Below are 18,142 nucleotides of genomic sequence, written 5' to 3'. Positions count from 1 at the left end.
AATGGGAAACAGACGTGGCACCCGAGATTATGTCAATAATAGAGGTGCGGTGGCGTTGGGGGTGCCCCGGGTATAATCCGACAGGCCACAATGCTGAAAGCCGATTTGCAAACCGATGATTGACACCCCGTGTCGCGGGACCCGTGGCCTTCACGGAAAGCGCCATCGCCCCCGCGCCACCGTTGTAATTTAATATCGACCCGGGTTTCGTCAGATTATACTTTAATAAATCATCTCCGTTCCATCCCCGAAAATCTTTAATACCACCACCATTATCAAACCCCAAAAGATTCAAAAAAATTTATTACCTAATTTGAGTGAAACCATTAAGATTAACAACGACGAAATGAGATATCAAATTTTAGTCCATCGATTTGTTGTTTCCCAAACCATCGTGACGTTTTAACATTTTAAAAGTATGGTGGAACGTCACTTGTCAAGTGAAGAGGGGTCCTCGGTGGCGCCTAACCCCCTTTTTGGCTTATGAAAACATCCTGAAAAAGGGAAGGTATCCGGTTCTACAAACTCTTAAAATAACCACTGTGTACCAAGTTTTTAAGTCAGCCGCTTTTGGTGACTTTAGTGCCGATATTTGCCAAAACCAAACTGGATTTGTTTGCAAAACATTTTAAAATAACCGCAAAAAATTTCGTTTTTACTTCATGAATATTGTAATTTAATACGATGACAACAAATCGAAGACCTCCCCCGGAGGGTTAAACGATCCCCAGAATCGACGATTTCGTCAAGCGAAAAATCGTTTTGGTTGACACAGAAGGGAGTGTGAATGTGATCAATAGGCGCGATGAGAGATGATTAAAAAAAATTTAAATATGTAACATTCTTTTTTGGGGTTCTCGAATTTTTTTTTTGTAGAATTTAACTTTTTATTTCTTGGGGAGTCCTCGTATACGGTTACAGAAGCGCCTGTCCGATTTTATAATGGCTCTGCCGATTCGTGTGGTAATCCAAACCACCGCCAGAGCCACCGGAGATGATGATACGACGCGCCCCCCGCGGTTCGCGGGACTTTTATTAACTTATTGGGAATTTATCTTGTATCGGGTTACCCATTGTTAGCAGTTTTCTGCAACGTTTGACCTAAAGAAAAGACACACAGAAAGACGAGATCCAAAAAAAAAATTAAATAATGGGAGCAAGCTGTTTTGATTTACCACCCCACATCTTTTTTATCCGACCCATTTCATGGTCTACATCACATATATACCAAACGATTACAATTAAGAGTATTAAAAAAATAAAATCATTCAAAATTGTAAAGAATGCATCATTAAGTAATGTTTCTTTAGAAAACACTTAAGACAAAAGACACCCAACAATGGAATAAACACAAAATTTTAAACCACCAACGCCAGGTAATCTTTCCAGAGCACAACGAGTGGACCCTAAGAAGGAAGTTGCTTTGAAACTCAACGGTTAATCCTTGTTAATGCAAAAGGGATTACGATCAAGTATAACCCTACAGTGTCGAAAACCGTAACAAATTATTATTCGAAAACAACACTCTCTTCAAATCTTTTGTATCTAAACAACTTTCTCTAATATTTGATTAGTTCAAAATAAATTTTTGAAAATTTAATCATTTAGACTATGTCTCAACTGTCATATGTCAATATTACCAACACTCTACTAACTAGTTATCTTAGAATGGAGAACATATCAATGGTAATAACGAAGAATCCTATTAGAAGTAAATTGGCAATATATGATAAACTTAAGAGACGTTATTTGGAAAATTCTGGAGAAAAAATTGGAATCAAGAACTTAATCCTGAATAACCCTGAATGTTTCTAGTTCTAGGTCAAATGTTAGTTCTAGTGACAGTGCTACGTAGTGCTAGTTAGCGTTAGTACCACTGTATTATATATTTTTATTGAATTAAAACTAGAACTAACCCTAGAACTAGAACGTTTCGAATTTTCTAGTTCTAGGTCTAGTGTTAGTTCTAGTTTTGCACTATCACTAGATTTAACATAAGACCTAGAACTAGAATCATTATTGTTTAGCCGCCTTGAGAGATGTGCGGCTAAATCCAAATGATTCTAGATCTAGGTCTAGTGTTAATTCTAGTTTTAATTGTTATTCAGCATTAGATTGTGGTATATGTTTGTTGAACGAAAATTCTTTTCAATTCTTTTGTATCTAAATAACTTTCTCCAATATTTGATTAGTTCAAAATTTAGTTAAAATTTTATCATTTAGACTATGTCGCAACTGTTATATGTCAATATTACCAACACTCTACTAACTATCGGGAGAACTACTCAAGTTATCTGAGAATGGAGAACATATCAATGGTAATAACGAAGAATCCAATTAGAAGTAAGTTGGCAACATATGATAAACTTAAGAGACGTTATTTGGACTGTTCTGGAGAAAAAAATTAAATCAAGAAGTTAATTATAAGACCTGTTCTAACATACGCGAGGGAAACTGATACTGATAGAATACCTAAGATAGAATACCTTCTTGATAGAATACCTAAGAAATGGCATAAAAGCTGGACATCAGCATCTCAAGAGGATTAATAATTTATAACAGAAAACACAAGACTGTCTTAATATCAGAAAAAGGGTTTTGTCAGGAGTATTAGGTTGTTATGATAATTATTGAATTCGGGATGAGTTATATTTACTCTGGTGATAGAGAGCGTTAGAATAGAGATGAGGTAGACTGCGGTCTAGTTGCTGCCGTTTGTGGGAGCAGTGAGGAGAGAATGATAACATTACCACCCTATTGTCTTTGGCAAAATCTAATCCTGGAACTGAGAAATGAGATTCATGGTCCAATAATAGTAAAACGTTTTCCTCCTTTATCCACCCAGAAGAATTTGCGTTATCCACATTACCTTGGGGATCGTCTCTTAGAAAATGATCTTTATAATGGACACACGGAAAGATGAAAAACGGTGGTACGCTATTTCCGGTAGCAGAAACGGCAATAGCCATGGTTACTAGCGTGCCTCTTTTTTTTACTCGCCTTCTCTTGCGATCACTCGATCCGATCGCTGGACCGTGGTAACACCTGTCTCATCCATGTTATATATGTCGTTTAGGCGGAAGTGATAAAGGTCCATAATAGTAGCTAAATTGTTGAAGAAGAGTTCCATATTAGATTGATTAAAACTAGTGGCCTTAGACAAACTAGTCGCCTGTGGTGCTCGAAGAGACAATCGTGGATGCCTTTTTAGGAAACTTCCAAACCAATCCGGACCGGCCATTGAATTATCATTCCACGATTCGGTCATTTCCTTTTCTGGACTAAGTCCGAAGTATACAGGGTGTCCCGTTAAGCGTACGGAGCGGCTGTATCTCAACAACGGTAAGGCCTAGAGGTTTGGGAAAAAAATCTTTATAAGCAAAGTGGGCAAGAGAAATTGCTGGAAATTATTTTGAAGTTCGTAATTCGACCGCTAGGGGGCGTAACTGCCATAGAGAAACATAAAATTCCCGCTATCTCAGAAAGTTAGATGATGAGCTATAACTTTGACAACATCATTTAGTAGCTTGGATAATACCGCAGCGCTTTTGTTTTGCAATATTTTTCATATCTGTCATAATAAGGGAGGGGGAGGCCAATGCGTTTTCAAATGTTTACATTTTAATATCTCCTAGACCATTCAACCGATTTGAATGTTTTCGGTGTTGTTTGAAAGAGCATTTCATGCTCTTTTAAAAGATATTTTCAGTAAGACCGCTTGGTTTAAAACAAATAAGCTAGAGGGCGTTATCTGCAGCGGTTACATATTTTTGTGATTTTTGAAAAGAAGTTAAATGGAACGGTACTATTTACTTCACAGACCGTTAATCACCATAAAATTTGCTAAATATTAGTGAAAACCGCATCTCGATATCTCCATCCATTCTCGAATTATAAAAGAAAATGTTAAAAATTCGTATATCTTAATCGGATCAAGTTACCTTAGGAAACAAATAAGAGATAACAAAAATTTTATTATCTAGAACCTTCCTTCACACTTTATCCAAGCTTAGAACCGCTTCAAAACTACTTTTGAGGCGTGTTGAAAAGCCAACGGATCAATGAAACATCAACAATGATAATAAAACAAAATAAACCGAAACACTTAGAATAACTTAAATTTTTGGCAAAAATAGCTCACTAATGTTCGAAATGTCTTACATAAACCTCGATGCATTTATTTAATCTAGTTTCGACGAAAGAAAAGCGCTGCTAAGTCTCTTCCCTGGACACGTTTTTACTGGTATTTAGTGTTTTGTCATATTTTCCCTGGTTATTGGTTTTTCTTGAAAAGTCAGGTCGTTTAGTCTACCCAATAGATAAAGGGCTGAAAGCAATGTGGGTTTTGCTCGAACCAAGAATGCATATTATGCAAGTTTACATCAGCTTGTGATAAAAGGTTTGGATTTGCCCAAATCATATTTAAAAGTCAATGGTAATAGTTCAGTCTGTTATCATAATCGGTATCTGTTAAGGCCTGATGTAAAACAACGTGGTGGAGATATTATTCTCTTGAGAACTCTTGTGGACAATTGTTTTCGGAGTTCCCAGATTATGTGGGATCACATTGCGCACCAATATGATTTACGAATTCATAGAGACGTCTGAATGGGCTACACGTTGCCAGTTTTCCGTAATTGCTAAGTCAATCTTAAAAACACTTCTAGAGAAAAATGTCTTTCTTTGTCGTAATTGCATTGCACATTTTTGCCAAGCAGTTGCATCGTATTCGAAACATTGAAAATAAATCATCATACGCTCTATCATACGCTTCTGCGTTAGTAAATGACATGTTTACAGTTACCATGATAATGTGATTTGTTTTTCTCGATGAGGTAACTGGATCCGATTGATGGCACTCGATCCGAACTGTATATCAGATGCCTTCTTAAAATATTCCTCTATGCGGTTTTCTTGTTCTTTTATATCCTAATACGATTTGACTTTGACCGTCGATAAGCTCTTTGTCAATGATTTTCTAGCAGAATTTCTAGAGATTTACAGTGAACCAAACTCGTCAGCAACTTTTCTAATAGAAACCGGAGGAACTCTAAATTTTACTACCCTAGCAGCTGCCATCATAACGTTTGTGTTAGCGGCTGTCCTATCAGTCTTTCTCTTATATGTTCTGACCATCTGTAATGTAAATAATACGGCCCTTAGCATTTAGCTATACCTACCATGGACGATAACAACATATTTCCAGTCGCAAATAGGCCGCCCCTGACAGTATTTCTACATACAGGTTTGAATTCGAAACACTATCAAGCATTTTACAGCAACAAAAAGGGCACACCAGATGAGGAATCTGAACAATGGTGTGAAATTAAACTAAATAAAACAACGAGCACACGCAATTCTTTCACAATCACACGAAAGTTTTAACCCAATAAATTTACTTTTTCTGCCTAACTTGACGTTTCTCAACATACGATGCTGCCATCTCTACAAACTAGATCTAAATTTAGAATGGTAAAGAAGGCCACTGTAGTCCAGCTCAAGGTACTGGTTTGGTATGTAAAAGTTCTGTATATACGTTTTAAGATATAGGGAATAGGACAACTTGCCCCTGCGACAACTAGCCCCGGTCTCCCCTACCCTTCGTAGTTTTAGGCGTTCTTCTTCATGATTTGCAGCAGGAATGGCGAAAATGATGGAAATAATGCGATGAAGTTATGTGAAAAACTAATAAACATAATAAACTCAAAACCAAAATCTTAACTTATTATGAGGAATATCACCAATAACCTTCAAGATTACACAAGTAAAATGCAAAGTAGGACTATTTCTACGCTCGATAAAGTTGTAGAAAAGCTTTAGTTAGGATGCTACTTAGTACCAGGAACCAAGGCTGATAGTGCTACAACAAAACCACTTCTGTTCACTCTTCGACGTTATAATTGTGTTTAAATTAGTGAAAAATTAAATGACTCTCAAATAAAAGAAGAAGGAACTTAGATAGCAAATATTAGCAGGATAATAGAAGACTGGATCACAAATTGTGTAATTCATATTCTTCTTCCAGTCTTTGCCTAACTTGTGGCATTCAAGAAACGTGTGGTTTGGAGTGTCCTGCTTTTTACATCCAAGCCAGCAGGCATCAAACTTTATTTTATTTATATTTTTTTAAGTATGTTGCAAAAATTCCATTGCCCGTTATGGCTTTTATTGTGTAGTAATCTACTTGTGGCCCTTTTAGTTGCCATTCTCTGACGTCCCAACCCAACTCAACTCAATACTTAGTGTACGAGGGTTTGCTATAGAAGCGATATTCCGATGGTAATCAGCTGATTATACCGCAGAACATGCATCAACAAGTTCTGCTCTATCAATCGCGAGACACCCCAAACCCGAAGAAACAACGAGGGCTATTCTGAAAACGTATTGATGGCTCGGATTAGAAGAGAAATTGAAAATGCACGTCCAAAATTGTTGGACTTGCCCTTAAAGCAAAAACGAGCCCCGTTGCGTCCTCTGAGCACCAACCCAGCCCTGGGAAGTAACCGGTTTCGGATTATACCATCATCAGGAGACATCTTTAATCTGTATCAGTTCCATTTTATTCATTTAGATAATGTTATAAAATATATTATATTTTTAAGTAATTTCAACTAATTTAGCTTAATTAGTTTTTGATTTGAACTCTGATTTTAGAATAAAACGTTTGGGGGTGTTCACAGTGAGGGTGGTTAAAGGGGGTTCGGGCTTACGTTAACATCCAACTTCTCGAATAACATCAGGTCCCCCGGGTTTAGTTTGCATCCGCCGTCGAGGGCACAATGGGGCCGTAATCTGGTTGCCGGGGAGGACCCTCGGCCCCCAACGCGGACGCTGCCTCCGTCGTTGACCGGCCGCCCGTAACAATTGAGTCTGAAAAGAAATTTCCTTTTTCAATTTTCATCCCGCTGTCAATCCCTTACGCCTATTTTCCTCGGCACAGATTTGATTTCATTTCTAGCGTTCTTTCTCTCGTCGTCCCTTTTCAATATACTCTCTTCTTTTTCATTTTTATCCCCTTTATATTCATTCTTATTACTTATATAAAAAAGAACGATCCTTCTCGATCCTTTAGTAGTCTCTTTCTTATTGTTAAATGGTTTGTTTTAAAAGTTTTGCGGAAACCGGAAATTCAATGTGTTCTAATGATGTTTTAATGATGTGAGAGGGAACGAAATTTTCGGGAAACCGTTACCGCCTCCGCGATTAACTGCTGTTGCTGATGATGGTGGTTTTGCTTGTTTGTTAGAAAACTCTTTGTGTGCGTCCAGATTGTTAAGATTAAAACGCCGCGGTGCTAATATCCCCTATCTGACAAGAAGATCGAGTGTAAATGGGACAAAACCTTTGTCGTTTTCTTTCTCGTCACGGTTTATGGACAGATCCTATCTGAAATCGTGCTAGAAAAATTATACAAAAGGTTGTGCCACACCAAAAATATTTTTATATATTCAAAATTTAGTTCAATAACCGGATTAAAATGTATTTCATTATTGCTATTTAGGGATTAGTTAATGAACATACTACATTTGCGCTAACAGTTTCGGAAGGTATAACGCGGAATCGGGACATAATCGCATTTGCCGATTGTTGAGCGCGTCGAAACGAAGCAATGTGCGTGATGTCGGGTGCATTAGCATCGGGTTAAAAAAAGAGAGAAGGATTACATCTGTAATCTAGGTTTAACGTGTTTATTTACATCCGGACCCCTTCGCTTTAGCGCAAATTGTAACAAAACACACGCATACTAACCCCTCCTACTATATCCTATTAAAGCTAAATAAAAAAATCAACTAGCCTACAATAAGGGTGGATAAGTTTAGATGTAGGGGTCGATTTTCTTTAAGCTTTATACTTTAGTCGTTATATTTCAAATATAAAGATGAAAAAATCATATTAAAATGTTCATAAATAAATAAAAATGTTCATGTTCATAGATAAACTTGGGGAATTCTTTGTTCTTCGAGTTGTGTTGAACAACTTTTGTTCTATAATTTTTTTTATAACAAGCTTCGATTCCCAAGTATTACCATTAACAACTTGTAGAACAACGAAATTCATTAAAATTTCATATTTTCGTACTTTTCTCGATACTTAAGCATCTAAGAACAAAAGTGAAGGAGAGCAATACTGTTAAGAATAAAATTTGCTACAACTTTTGTTCTGAAAGTTTTTTTATAACGTGCTCCGATTCCCAAGTGCTACCATTAGCAACTTGTAGAACAACGAAATTTATCAAATTTTCATATTTTCGTACTTTTCTCGATATTTAAGCAACTTAGAGCAAAAGTGAAGGAGAGCAATACTGTTAAGAATAAAATTTGCTACAACTTTTGTTCTGAAAGTTTGTTTATAACGTGCTCCGATTCCCAAGTGCTACCATTAGCAACTTGTACAACAACGAAATTCATCAAAATTTCATATTTTCGTACTTTTCTCGATATTTAAGCAACTTAGAGCAAAAGTGAAGGAGAACAATATTGTTAAGAATAAAATTTGCTACAACTTTTGTTCTAAAACTTTTTTTATTACATGCTCCAATTCCCAAGTGCTACCATTAGCAACTTGCAGAACAACGAAATTTATCAAATTTTCATATTTTCGTACTTTTCTCGATATTTAAGCAACTTAGAGCAAAAGTGAAGGAGAGCAATACTGTTAAGAATAAAATTTGCTACAACTTTTGTTCTAAAACTTTTTTTATTACATGCTCCAATTCCCAAGTGCTACCATTAGCAACTTGCAGAACAACGAAATTTATCAAATTTTCATATTTTCGTACTTTTCTCGATATTTAAGCATCTTAGAGCAAAAGTGAAGGAGAGCAATATTGTTAAGAATAAAATTGGCTACAACTTTTGTTCTGAAAGTTTGTTTATTACGTGCTCCGATTCCCAAGTGCTACCATTAGCAACTTGTAGAACAACGAAATTTATCAAATTTTCATATTTTCGTACTTTTCTCGATATTTAAGCAACTTAGAGCAAAAGTGAAGGAGAGCAATACTGTTAAGAATAAAATTTGCTACAACTTTTGTTCTAAAACTTTTTTTATTACATGCTCCAATTCCCAAGTGCTCCCATTAGCAACTTGTAGAACAACGAAATTTATCAAATTTTCATATTTTCGTACTTTTCTCGATATTTAAGCAACTTAGAGCAAAAGTGAAGGAGAGCAATACTGATAAGAATAAAATTTGCTACAACTTTTGTTCTAAAACTTTTTATTACATGCTCCAATTCCCAAGTGCTACCATTAGCAACTTGCAGAACAACGAAATTTATCAAATTTTCATATTTTCGTACTTTTCTCGATATTTAAGCATCTTAGAGCAAAAGTGAAGGAGAGCAATACTGTTAAGAATAAAATTTGCTACAACTTTTGTTCTAAAACTTTTTTTATTACATACTCTAATTCCCAAGTGCTACCATTAGCAACTTGTAGAATAACGAAATTTATCAAATTTTCATATTTTCGTACTTTTCTCGATATTTAAGCATCTTAGAGCAAAAGTGAAGGAGAGCAATACTGTTAAGAATAAAATTTGCTACAACTTTTGTTCTAAAACTTTTTTTATTACATGCTCCAATTCCCAAGTGCTACCATTAGCAACTTGCAGAACAACGAAATTTATCAAATTTTCATATTTTCGTACTTTTCTCGATATTTAAACATCTTAGAGCAAAAGTGAAGGAGAGCAATACTGTTAAGAATAAAATTTGCTACAACTTTTGTTCTAAAACTTTTTTTATTACATACTCTAATTCCCAAGTGCTACCATTAGCAACTTGTAGAACAACGAAATTTATCAAATTTTCATATTTTCGTACTTTTCTCGATATTTAAGCAACTTAGAGCAAAAGTGAAGGAGAGCAATACTGTTAAGAATAAAATTTGCTACAACTTTTGTTCTGAAAGTTTGTTTATAACGTGCTCCGATTCCCAAGTGCTACCATTAGCAACTTGTAGAACAACGAAATTTATAAAATTTTCATATTTTCGTACTTTTCTCGATATTTAAGCAACTTAGAGCAAAAGTGAAGGAGAGCAATACTGTTAAGAATAAAATTTGCTACAACTTTTGTTCTGAAAGTTTGTTTATAACGTGCTCCGATTTCCAAGTGCTACCATTAGCAACTTGTAGAACAACGAAATTTATCAAATTTTCATATTTTCGTACTTTTTTCGATATTTAAGCATCTTAGAGCAAAAGTAAAGGAGAGCAATACTGTTAAGAATAAAATTTGCTACAACTTTTGTTCTAAAACTTTTTTTATTACATGCTCCAATTCCCAAGTGCTACCATTAGCAACTTGCAGAACAACGGAATTCATAAAAATTTCATATTTTCGTACTTTTCTCGATATTTAAGCATCTTAGAGCAAAAGTGAAGGAGAACAATATTGTTAAGAATAAAATTTGCTACAACTTTTGTTCTAAAAGTTTTTTTATAACGTGCTCCGATTCCCAAGTGCTACCATTAGCAACTTGTAGAACAACGAAATTTATCAAATTTTCATATTTTCGTACTTTTCTCGATATTTAAGCATCTTAGAGCAAAAGTGAAGGAGAGCAATATTGTTAAGAATAAAATGTACTACAACTTTTGTTCTGAAACTTTGTTTATAACGTGCTCCGATTTCCAAGTGCTACCATTAGCAACTTGTAGAACAACGGAATTCATAAAAATTTCATATTTTCGTACTTTTCTCGATATTTAAGCATCTTAGAGCAAAAGTGAAGGAGAACAATATTGTTAAGAATAAAATTTGCTACAACTTTTGTTCTAAAAGTTTTTTTATAACGTGCTCCGATTCCCAAGTGCTACCATTAGCAACTTGTAGAACAACGAAATTTATCAAATTTTCATATTTTCGTACTTTTCTCGATATTTAAGCATCTTAGAGCAAAAGAGAAGCAGAGCAATACTGTCAAGAATAGAATTTGCTACAACTTTTGTTATATAAATTTTTTTTTAACACGCTTCGATTCCCAAGTGCTACCATTAGCAACTAGTAGAACAACGAAATTTATCAAATTTTCACATTTTCGTACTTTTCTCGATATTTAAGCATCTTAGAGCAAAAGTGAAGGAGAGCAATATTGTTAAGAATAAAATTTGCTACAACTTTTGTTCTGAAACTTTGTTTATAACGTGCTCCGATTTCCAAGTGCTACCATTAGCAACTTGCAGAACAACGAAATTTATCAAATTTTCATATTTTCGTACTTTTCTCGATATTTAAGCATCTTAGAGCAAAAGTGAAGGAGAGCAATACTGTTAAGAATAAAATTGGCTACAACTTTTGTTCTAAAACTTTTTTTATTACATGCTCCAATTCCCAAGTGCTCCCATTAGCAACTTGTAGAACAACGAAATTTATCAAATTTTCATATTTTCGTACTTTTCTCGATATTTAAGCAACTTAGAGCAAAAGTGAAGGAGAGCAATACTGATAAGAATAAAATTTGCTACAACTTTTGTTCTAAAACTTTTTATTACATGCTCCAATTCCCAAGTGCTACCATTAGCAACTTGCAGAACAACGAAATTTATCAAATTTTCATATTTTCGTACTTTTCTCGATATTTAAGCATCTTAGAGCAAAAGTGAAGGAGAGCAATACTGTTAAGAATAAAATTTGCTACAACTTTTGTTCTAAAACTTTTTTTATTACATACTCTAATTCCCAAGTGCTACCATTAGCAACTTGTAGAATAACGAAATTTATCAAATTTTCATATTTTCGTACTTTTCTCGATATTTAAGCATCTTAGAGCAAAAGTGAAGGAGAGCAATACTGTTAAGAATAAAATTTGCTACAACTTTTGTTCTAAAACTTTTTTTATTACATGCTCCAATTCCCAAGTGCTACCATTAGCAACTTGCAGAACAACGAAATTTATCAAATTTTCATATTTTCGTACTTTTCTCGATATTTAAACATCTTAGAGCAAAAGTGAAGGAGAGCAATACTGTTAAGAATAAAATTTGCTACAACTTTTGTTCTAAAACTTTTTTTATTACATACTCTAATTCCCAAGTGCTACCATTAGCAACTTGTAGAACAACGAAATTTATCAAATTTTCATATTTTCGTACTTTTCTCGATATTTAAGCAACTTAGAGCAAAAGTGAAGGAGAGCAATACTGTTAAGAATAAAATTTGCTACAACTTTTGTTCTGAAAGTTTGTTTATAACGTGCTCCGATTCCCAAGTGCTACCATTAGCAACTTGTAGAACAACGAAATTTATAAAATTTTCATATTTTCGTACTTTTCTCGATATTTAAGCAACTTAGAGCAAAAGTGAAGGAGAGCAATACTGTTAAGAATAAAATTTGCTACAACTTTTGTTCTGAAAGTTTGTTTATAACGTGCTCCGATTTCCAAGTGCTACCATTAGCAACTTGTAGAACAACGAAATTTATCAAATTTTCATATTTTCGTACTTTTTTCGATATTTAAGCATCTTAGAGCAAAAGTAAAGGAGAGCAATACTGTTAAGAATAAAATTTGCTACAACTTTTGTTCTAAAACTTTTTTTATTACATGCTCCAATTCCCAAGTGCTACCATTAGCAACTTGCAGAACAACGGAATTCATAAAAATTTCATATTTTCGTACTTTTCTCGATATTTAAGCATCTTAGAGCAAAAGTGAAGGAGAACAATATTGTTAAGAATAAAATTTGCTACAACTTTTGTTCTAAAAGTTTTTTTATAACGTGCTCCGATTCCCAAGTGCTACCATTAGCAACTTGTAGAACAACGAAATTTATCAAATTTTCATATTTTCGTACTTTTCTCGATATTTAAGCATCTTAGAGCAAAAGTGAAGGAGAGCAATATTGTTAAAAATAAAATGTACTACAACTTTTGTTCTGAAACTTTGTTTATAACGTGCTCCGATTTCCAAGTGCTACCATTAGCAACTTGTAGAACAACGGAATTCATAAAAATTTCATATTTTCGTACTTTTCTCGATATTTAAGCATCTTAGAGCAAAAGTGAAGGAGAACAATATTGTTAAGAATAAAATTTGCTACAACTTTTGTTCTAAAAGTTTTTTTATAACGTGCTCCGATTCCCAAGTGCTACCATTAGCAACTTGTAGAACAACGAAATTTATCAAATTTTCATATTTTCGTACTTTTCTCGATATTTAAGCATCTTAGAGCAAAAGAGAAGCAGAGCAATACTGTCAAGAATAGAATTTGCTACAACTTTTGTTATATAAATTTTTTTTTAACACGCTTCGATTCCCAAGTGCTACCATTAGCAACTAGTAGAACAACGAAATTTATCAAATTTTCACATTTTCGTACTTTTCTCGATATTTAAGCATCTTAGAGCAAAAGTGAAGGAGAGCAATATTGTTAAGAATAAAATTTGCTACAACTTTTGTTCTGAAACTTTGTTTATAACGTGCTCCGATTTCCAAGTGCTACCATTAGCAACTTGCAGAACAACGAAATTTATCAAATTTTCATATTTTCGTACTTTTCTCGATATTTAAGCATCTTAGAGCAAAAGTGAAGGAGAGCAATACTGTTAAGAATAAAATTGGCTACAACTTTTGTTCTGAAAGTTTGTTTATAACGTGCTCCGATTCCCAAGTGCTACCATTAGCAACTTGTACAACAACGAAATTCATCAAAATTTCATATTTTCGTACTTTTCTCGATATTTAAGCAACTTAGAGCAAAAGTGAAGGAGAGCAATACTGTTAAAAATAAAATTTGCTACAACTTTTGTTCTAAAACTTTTTTTATTACATGCTCCAATTCCCAAGTGCTACCATTAGCAACTTGCAGAACAACGAAATTTATCAAATTTTCATATTTTCGTACTTTTCTCGATATTTAAGCATCTTAGAGCAAAAGTGAAGGAGAGCAATACTGTTAAGAATAAAATTGGCTACAACTTTTGTTCTGAAAGTTTGTTTATAACGTGCTCCGATTCCCAAGTGCTACCATTAGCAACTTGTACAACAACGAAATTCATCAAAATTTCATATTTTCGTACTTTTCTCGATATTTAAGCAACTTAGAGCAAAAGTGAAGGAGAGCAATACTGTTAAAAATAAAATTTGCTACAACTTTTGTTCTAAAACTTTTTTTATTACATGCTCCAATTCCCAAGTGCTACCATTAGCAACTTGCAGAACAACGAAATTTATCAAATTTTCATATTTTCGTACTTTTCTCGATATTTAAGCATCTTAGAGCAAAAGTGGAGCAGAGCAATACTGTCAAGAATAGAATTTGCTACAACTTTTGTTATATAATTTTTTTTATACCATGGTTTGATTCCCTACTGTTGCCATTAGCAACTAGTAGAACAACGAAACTCATCAAATATTCATATTTTCGTGCTTTTCTCGATATTTAAGCATCTGAGAGCAAAAGTGAAGGAGAGCAATATTGTTAAGAATAGAATTTGCTACAACTTTTGTTCTAAAAGTTTTTTTTATGACATTCTCTGATTTCCAAGTGTTACAACTTGTAAGTTGGGTTGGGGTGGTGATTATGTTCAATATCTTAATACGATTCAAGGTTTATTTTCCTTTACGTATTACCTTCAAAGTGGTGGCAGTGCTCACTTATGGCACCTGCGGTGGCGATGTATTGTCCATAACCTTGCCCAACATTTACAACTTTAGAGTGATTGACTTTCATAAACAAAAGTAACCTTTATCAATCTATCCAGTGTTGTGTAAAGTCCGTAACCTTACCCAAACTTGGCCAATATATAGTAGCGGGTATGCTAAAGTTAGAGCACAAAATTTATGATATCTCCTGATTAAGATGAGATTTGCGGCCGAGGTTTAAAATTAATATCACATCCACGCAAGATTGGTCAATATATTGCAGGGCCTCAATCGCAAGCCTAAACTTAAAGAGCAAAATCTATGACTTTATTAATACTTAATTCTACCATCAACCCAAAAACAGTAAATTTTTCTGCAAAGTGTGTGTAAAATATTATTTAGTATCTCCAAGAAAATTACGAAGTTACAGAGACAAGTTACAATGTTTTAATATAGATAATATTGTTTCAGATATTCCGTGCGCTCCATGACCACTCAAAATTGACTTTCGGTAAGTTAACCTTATTATTTATTAGTAAACCAAATTTTACATGGAAGTTAAAATCATTCATTATATTTACACAAACTTCAAAGATTCTTTTTAATCGATTCAATCTTATCAAAAAGCAAACGGTTGAAAATTGAAAAACGGGCGATTCATCTATTTACCATGAACAAACTCAGTCCGGTGACAAACAGGTTATTATTATTATCTATCAGTTATTATTAACTAACTTTGGTTTAACGATAAGATAAGAGAGGGATCTCAAACGACATTTATCAGTTGAAAACGCGAATGAAAACGTTAACACTTTGGGTGTGATCGATAAAAATATTGTTAAAGCTAAACCCAAAACAAGAAAAAAATGTTTAATTTATTGTTATTATCAGTGTTGTTCTTATTAATTTATTCCGCAAATGGGTTATTAAATCTGTGCGGTTTAACAAAATCGGATAATAAGTGTTTGTGTGAATATAAAACGAATAAATTAACGAATTTTCCCGAATTAAGTGCGAATTGTCGCTGGATTGAATTGGATCGTTTCCCAGATATGACATCGTTTCCCGATGATTTATCAACACTGGATTTGCTTCATAATAATATAAAAAAACTTGATGATACAACCACAACGGAAGCATTAAAGACTCTCGATGTATCTTATAACGAGATTAATTATATTGAGTATGGTTTTTTTCAAAACTTTCCGAGTTTGGAATCGTTAAATTTAAGTCATAACCTTTTAACGGCGCTAAAACAAGATGCTTTCTCCGATTTAAAGCAACTAAAATATCTCGACTTAAGTTTTAATCAATTTTCTCAATTACCCGATGGTTTATTTATTAAATTAAATCAATTGAAATCGTTAAATTTGGGATATAATCCTTTGGGGCAATTTTTTGAGGAAAAAAAATTGTTTTTTGACCCAAATCTTGGGATTTCAAAAAACATTACTCACTTAAATGTGGATTATTTGGGTTTAGATAAAGTTGGAGATAATTTCTTTGATGGAGGTGATAAAATAATTTATTTCACCGCCGCTGATAATCATTTCGATGTAATTCCATCGCTTCCAAGTAACTTGGAGTACCTGGATTTTTCCGGAAACAACTTGACGAAAATTACAGTGAGTCATCTCACTTACGACCAATTAAAAGTTTTAAAATTGAATCGTTTGTTTAATTTAAATGAAATCGATAAATATGGTTTTTATAATTTACAAAAATTGGAAGAATTGTATTTGGAGAATTGTCCGAAATTGAGAGAATTTAACCCGATTGCTTTTGGATTAATGGGCGAGAATGAAAAATTAAATTTAAAGAAATTAGTTTTGGCAAGGAGTGGAATACAAAAGCTTAACTCAACTTATTATCACTTATTTAGAAAATTGGATTTTATTGATTTACAAAATAACAATTTTATTTGTGATTGTGATATTTTGTGGCTGCAATTATTAAATGGATCTTATTATAAACAAGAAAATATGAGGTAACAATGTCTTATAAAGAATTTTGTAATTCTAATTTTCTTTTTAATAGATGTATGGCTCCAACCAATATAAGGAACGTTAAAATAATGCTTTTAGAAGAGAGGCATTTACCCATGTGCCTTATGTCAACTCAAAGTATTAAACTCCAGAAGATTTTAATTCCCATTTTAGCAATAGCTATTCTTTTATTACTTTGTTTGATCGTTTATTTACTGTATATGGGTCCTTATATGTACAGAAATTATAGAGGAATTGGACCAGACTCACCTTATCAACACACCGTGCTTAGAGATATGAATTAGAATATAAAAATTAATTAATTCAATAATTATTTTAATTTCTAAATAAGCGCCATCTCGTTTTACTTTTCTTCATCATCATGTCAAAATTAAATTACAGGAATCTGTAATTGAAAGAAATTTTTTCAAATTATATTTTATTTATAAATTTTTCAAAAATAAATTCATAAACAACGTCACAAAGCGTTCGAAAATATATCACTATGTTGCATATTTTTATTAAATTAGAACTAGAACTATCACCAGAACTAACACATGACCTAGTCTAGTGTTAGTTCTAGTTTTATTTCAATACAAATAAACAACAATCTAACGATGTATAACATCTAAAACAAGCTATCACTAGCACTCGAACTAACACTAGACACACAACTTATCATGCATTCATTTAGACGAAAATTTAAATTTTACATTTAAATGTTATTTTTGACATTTCGCTTACCCCCATCTACCGTCAATTTTTTAATTTATTTTTTATTTTTCTTCTAAAAAAACTTTGATTCAATAAATTATATTGTTTGAAAATTAAAGGAAAGAGAATTAATCTTTGTTTAGGAGAAAATTTCAAATTTTTACATTTAATTTTATTTAAATCTTAAAAACCCTTTTTTTTCCACTAACGCCGTCTAGCGTTAATCGCCTACGTTAAATCATATTTGACATTTTAAAACCATCGATATACTTCATGCTAATATTATCGAGTTTTATTAAAAAATAAGTTCAAATGGAGCGAAAAAAACATCAAAATACGTTTTTGGACTCCCAAAGTATCTGTTTAAAGTGAGTGTGGATTCCAGTAAGCGATATTCCCCTTAAATTAGGGAATGTAGTTTGACAGAAAACATAACCTAACTTTCTTAATTGAAAATAAAATCGATTTGATTTATTAAACGAAAAAAATGGTAAGTAATTAATTGAAAATCATTAATTAACTCCATCATTAATTAGGTCAATAAAAATGTACAACATAGGAATATCTTATGCTAACTAGCGCTAACTACCACTGTCACTAGAACTAACACAAGACCTAAAACTAGATTTTTTTAGCCAACCCGAATGTATCTAGTTGTTGGTCGAGTGTTAGTTCTAGTTTTACACTAGCACTGTCATAAAATTAATTAATTCAATAATTATTTTAATTTTTAAATAAGCGCCATCTCGTTTTACTTTTCTTCATCATGTTAAAATTAAATTACAGGAATCTGTAATTGAAAGAAATTTTTTAAAATTACATTTTATATTTATAAATTTTCCAAAAATAAATT

General features: G+C 33.1%; 1 protein-coding gene and 1 long non-coding RNA gene across 3 annotated transcripts in view; both read left to right on the top strand.

Moving 5' to 3' along the window:
• LOC111424056 (uncharacterized) overlaps positions 1–15,227 on the top strand; it is a 100,942-nt gene extending 85,715 nt beyond the window's left edge. For both annotated transcript variants that reach the window (XR_011639882.1, XR_002707569.2), the window contains one exon: positions 15,062–15,227. This is a non-coding gene — a long non-coding RNA (uncharacterized lncRNA). The remainder of the gene's footprint in view (positions 1–15,061) is intronic.
• Positions 15,228–15,289: 62 nt separating this feature from the next.
• LOC111424039 (tsukushi-A-like) lies at positions 15,290–16,927 on the top strand. The gene is made up of 2 exons (XM_023057442.2): positions 15,290–16,577; positions 16,628–16,927. Exons 1-2 carry the CDS (start codon positions 15,457–15,459, stop codon positions 16,878–16,880), a joined length of 1,374 nt encoding a protein of 457 aa, XP_022913210.2. The 5' UTR covers positions 15,290–15,456; the 3' UTR covers positions 16,881–16,927.
• The last annotated feature ends 1,215 nt before the right edge of the window (positions 16,928–18,142 follow it).

Source organism: Onthophagus taurus, chromosome 3, assembly GCF_036711975.1.
Source record: "Onthophagus taurus isolate NC chromosome 3, IU_Otau_3.0, whole genome shotgun sequence".
NCBI classification, from domain to species: domain Eukaryota; kingdom Metazoa; phylum Arthropoda; class Insecta; order Coleoptera; family Scarabaeidae; genus Onthophagus; species Onthophagus taurus.
Note: the sequence above shows the minus strand (reverse complement) of the source record. Positions and strands in the feature narration are given on the sequence as shown.